The sequence below is a fragment of the Benincasa hispida genome, chromosome 5, assembly GCF_009727055.1.
Source record: "Benincasa hispida cultivar B227 chromosome 5, ASM972705v1, whole genome shotgun sequence".
Classification (NCBI taxonomy): domain Eukaryota; kingdom Viridiplantae; phylum Streptophyta; class Magnoliopsida; order Cucurbitales; family Cucurbitaceae; genus Benincasa; species Benincasa hispida.
Genome location: NC_052353.1, coordinates 54,066,475 through 54,071,228, shown reverse-complemented (window position 1 = coordinate 54,071,228; position 4,754 = coordinate 54,066,475). Strand labels below are relative to the sequence as shown.

Genomic DNA, 4,754 nt, shown 5'->3' with positions numbered 1-4,754 from the left:
TTAATAGACCACCGACCAAGAGTTCAAGTCGCAAAATCTCTTCTTTCCAAAGTGATTCATATCGAGCCATTGTGAAAAGGTATGCCAAGCATATGGAAGGTGTTGGCATTAACCAGTTTGCTTCGGGGACTCTATTCATGACTCCACCATTGTTGGTGGAGAAGTTGATTTTGGAGAGAAAAATGGCGGCAACTTGGTTGAAAAAGTGGTCGATGTAGAGTCTGACCAATCGATAATCTGTAGAGGTTTGTTTTAATTACAATGTAATTACGAATATTTCTTAATAAGTCATTTGCAATCTCATTTGTATGGTTGGGGGTAGTTTAGACTTTTATAAATTCGTTTATATTTTATTTTTAATTTATTCTGCTATTTTTATGAATAAAATTAGGATTTGCTATTTTTACAAATGAAAAGTTAAAATCTGATATTCTTCTCGTTAGCCCTTTCAAAAACCCTCATACTATGTTAGATATACATGAGAACCCACCAAAAAACTAATTGACAAAAAAAAAAAAATAATAATCCGTCTCGTTTGGTAACTTTTTTATTGTTGAAAATTAAGATTATTTTCTCTCAATTCCTTACAATGGTTCTCATCTTTCTTAAGCAAAAAAAAAAAATGAATTCCTAGCCAAATTTCATAAACATAAATACTTTTTTTTTTAAAAAAATACATTTTGTTAGTTTTCAAAACTTTAACTTGGTTTTTTAAAATATTGATAGAAATAAAGTAGATAAAAAAAAAGAAATTTTGGTGTGAAATGTGTGTTTATAGTACTTATTATCAACCTCGAAGTCAAGTGGTCTGATCCCCCACCCCATATGTCGTCAAAAAAATGGAGATGTGACTTATTTTTCAAAAACTAAAAAAACAAAAAATCAAATGCTTACCAAACGATACCTCAAATATTTTATAAATATTGTAAAGTCTTTACGACGTAGGATATCCTCATCAATATATATATTAAGATAAATACTTGCAAAACAAGTAGAGAATAGAGATAGAGATAATATCACTAGAATGGAAGAAACTATCATCAAAGAATCAAAATGGAAGAAAGAAGAAGAGGAGGAGGTAAAGATCCAAATATACAAGTATGTAATTGGTTTTGCAGAAGCAGCAGCAATAAAATGTGCCATAGAGCTTAAAATCGCGGATGCCATCGAAAGCCATGGAAGACCGATGTCATTATCTCAACTATCCACAGCTTTAAACTGCTCCCCACCACTTCTACTTCGCATCATGAGATTCCTCGTCCATCGCCGAATGCTCATCACCGTTTTCAAAGAAGAAACCACAGCTGAAAATGTCATAGGCTATTCTCAAACACCATTGTCTCATATGCTCATCACCGTGGCTCCCTTGCTTGTGCTTGAGAATAGCCCAACAATTGTTGAATCATGGCATAATCTTAGTGCAAGGCTTAAGAACAATGACAGTACTAGTGATTTATTAGTACCATTTAAAGTCTGTCTCTTATACACATCTAGATGTGTATAAGAGACAGGTATAATGGTGTGGAACATGTTGCTGGGAATATGCTTCATTTTGTTCCAAATGCTGATGCTGCTTTCTTCATGGTTAGTATATTTATTTGTGATATGTTCGTTTGTGTGTGTGCGAGTTGATCAATAAGGTTCCATTTGATAACCATTTGATTTTTTGTTTTCGATTTTTGAAAATTTAGCCTATTTTCTCCCAATTTCTTACCATGGTTTGTATACTTCATAAGTAAAAGAATTGAATTCTTAACCAAACTCCAAAAACAAAAATAAGTTTTTAAAGTCTATTTTTTTAGTTTTCAAAACTTGACTTGGTTTTTTAAAACAATGGTAAAATATAGTTAACAAATGTGAGACATTTATAGGTTCAATTTTCAAAAACTAAAAACAAAAAACCAAATGATTATCAAACGGGACTTAATTAATGTTTGACCTTAATTTTATTGGTTTTCATATATACCTCGTCTTCTAGCCATGTACGTATACTTATACAATTAGGATAGGTCGATTGATATTATTTTTGTTTTTTGTTTTTTTGTTTTCTTGTTTTTTGTGTTTTTTTTTCTTGTTTTATTGTGAAAAAAAAAAAAATCTTAACCACAATTGGTAAATGTTCCTGGTTTCTCTTGTTCTTTCATTTTTATTGAAAAACATAAATATAAATATATATGTTTGGTAATTATTTATTAAATGTTTTTTTGCTTTTGAAAAACTCAATGGATTGTTGCCTAAAAAATCTTTTTAGGGTTTGTTTGATGACGTTCTTGTTTTTTGTATCTTGTTTCTTGTAATTTCTAACTTTTGAGAAACATTAATGTTTGATAATTACTCTTGTTTCTTGTTTCTCAATTTTAAACCCGTTTTTAAACTTGTGTAACAAATTTGACTCAGACAAAACCAAGTTTATTGTTTATGCTTCAAGTTTCTTTTCTAAACCACAAATAAAAATTATTATTATATCATTTTTACTTCTAAAATACACAATAAATATCCAGAAGAATAGCATAAAGTGATTTATATTCATTTTTTTTTAAAAAAAATATTTTCACGTTAAATTCCACTTTTTATACTTCCAAAATATGTTTTTTCATTTATTTTTTTTAAAAGAGAGAAACAGTTAATAAAGACAACTCTTTTTGTTTTCTTTATTCAAAAACAAAAATAAGAAATAAGAAACAAAGGAACGAAAAACAAGGTGTTAGACAAAAAGAGTTTTTAAGGACATGTGTTTCTTAAATGATATTCTATTATTATTTGGAATATTTTTACATATAGTAAAATGAGCCAATGATTTATAAATATAAAAAAATGTCACAATCTATCGGTGTTATCTTTGTTTATCATTGATAAACGGTGATATTTTGCTATATTTGAAAATATTTCTAACAATTTTATCATTTAAAATAATTACTATTATTATTATTATTTGAGATATCTATTATTATTGTTATTATTAATATTATTATTTTAGACTATATGAACTTTGATACCATACAGATTGAACTTCATGTTTATCTTACTATGTAAGAATTATATCAAATGGACCTTAATTTTCAGTCGTGTGTGTTTGCTGTTTGAAAGCTTATTGTGTACATGATTGTATTTCTAGTAATGAGGTACAAAGTCAATGAGTTTTAAGGTTAAATTGTAGTGGATTTTACATGCTTGGGATGATAAAGATTGCATCAAAATTTTGAAGAATTGCAAGGAAGCTATTCCAGAAGATAGAGGGAAGGTGATAATCATAGATTCAGTGATTAATGAAAAAGAAGAAAATAAGATGCTTTCAGATATAAGGTTAACTTTGGATATAATGATGATGACTCGTTCACAGAAGGAAAGAGAAAGAACTCATGACGAGCGGACACACCTTCTAATTAACAAGGCGAGTTTTAGTCGATGCATCATTACATCCATTCCTCATGCTGTTCCATCAATCATTCAAGCTTTTATGTCATAAATAACAATTATATTGTTCGAATTTTTAAGAATAAGTTGAAGAGGTTCCATCCATAATTTTAATTATTTTAAATGTTGAAATGATATTTTAAATTAAAAAATAATAATAAAGAAGAAGATAAGGTAATGAGACTATAAGAGTGGAGGGAGAAGAAAGAGAAATGATGTCATAAATAACAATGAATGTATTCGGTTTCAAAAAATTTTACAATGCATCTTTATATTCGTCGAATTTTTAAGAATAAGTTGAAAATGTTTCATCAATAATTTTAATTATTTTAAATGTTGAAATGAAATTTTAAATAAAAATAATAATATTAAAGAAGAAGATAAGGTAATGATACTAAGAGTGGAGGGAGAAGAAAGAGAAATAATGTTTTTAAAAATTTAAAATGTCAGGCCAATATTTAAAATAATAAAAAATTATCTCCAAGAACTAAAAAGTATATTTTGAAACTTTAAGAACTAAACACATCTGTTACGTAATCGGCAATTAAAGAATATAAAAGACGTAAAAAGAAAATACACAGATATATGTGGTTCACTAACGATGTGTTAACTATGTCATTAAGCAAAGGAAGAACAATATTATTAGAGAGAATGTTTTCTAAATACATTAAAACGGCACCTCTAAGGGTTAGAAAGCTTAGCAACTATGAATCTTAGCAACTAAGGATCAGAGAGAATGTGAATCTTAGCGGCTGCTCACCTTTTTTTAGCCTATTTAAAGCCTCGAATGTCATCGTTGTTAGAAAGTTGAAATTAAATTCCCTCCTACCTGCAACAAAATGAAAAAGAAAACAATTACAACTAAATTTCTTTTCTACTTTATCTATAAAACTGATTACTAAATAAAGAGTGCATGTAAATTGATGCTTGAAATGTGTAATGAAAAGATTAGAAGAGAGTCTGGAATGAGAGGGAGTTTTTTTGTGGAAAACTTATCTCTGATTTCTTCTTTTCTTTGTCGATTCTGTAATCTTGAAGCAATATGAAAACTTGAAGATCTTCAAAGTGGATGTAGGTAAACATTACCGAACCCTAATTTATTAGGTAAATATGCATTATTTTATTTTAGTTTGTTTGGATAGGTTGGAATTCAAAATTTGATTGTTTGGCTCATTTAGCTACAATCTAATTATTTTGAATTAATTAGGATTAATTCATTTATTTGATTCAATTTGTTTCGAGGATGGAAGATTTAAGTTAATTTGAAAAATCTTTGGATGTCGAGATCTTGGAAAGAATTTTATTAAATTTGGAAAATTTGAGTAAGAAAAGGAAAAGGA

At 28.2% G+C, this 4,754-nt stretch overlaps 1 protein-coding gene across 1 annotated transcript; it reads left to right on the top strand.

The window, feature by feature from the left end:
- The first annotated feature begins 1,024 nt into the window (after nt 1-1,024).
- On the top strand, nt 1,025-3,506 carry LOC120077402 (acetylserotonin O-methyltransferase-like). The gene is made up of 3 exons (XM_039031285.1): nt 1,025-1,425; nt 1,512-1,584; nt 3,158-3,506. The coding sequence occupies exons 1-3, from the start codon at nt 1,025-1,027 to the stop codon at nt 3,464-3,466; spliced, it is 783 nt and encodes a 260-aa protein (XP_038887213.1). The 3' UTR covers nt 3,467-3,506.
- The last annotated feature ends 1,248 nt before the right edge of the window (nt 3,507-4,754 follow it).

What these genes read in the sequence shown, in the direction of transcription:
- LOC120077402 (XM_039031285.1), top strand. Translation starts at nt 1,025, where the DNA reads ATGGAAGAAACTATCATCAAAGAATCAAAATGGAAGAAAGAAGAAGAG. An exon ending in TGGCATAATCTTAGTGCAAG is followed by an intron (nt 1,426 to 1,511) that starts GCTTAAGAACAA and finishes TATAAGAGACAG; the next exon opens with GTATAATGGTGTGGAACATG. An exon ending in CTGATGCTGCTTTCTTCATG is followed by an intron (nt 1,585 to 3,157) that starts GTTAGTATATTT and finishes GTTAAATTGTAG; the next exon opens with TGGATTTTACATGCTTGGGA.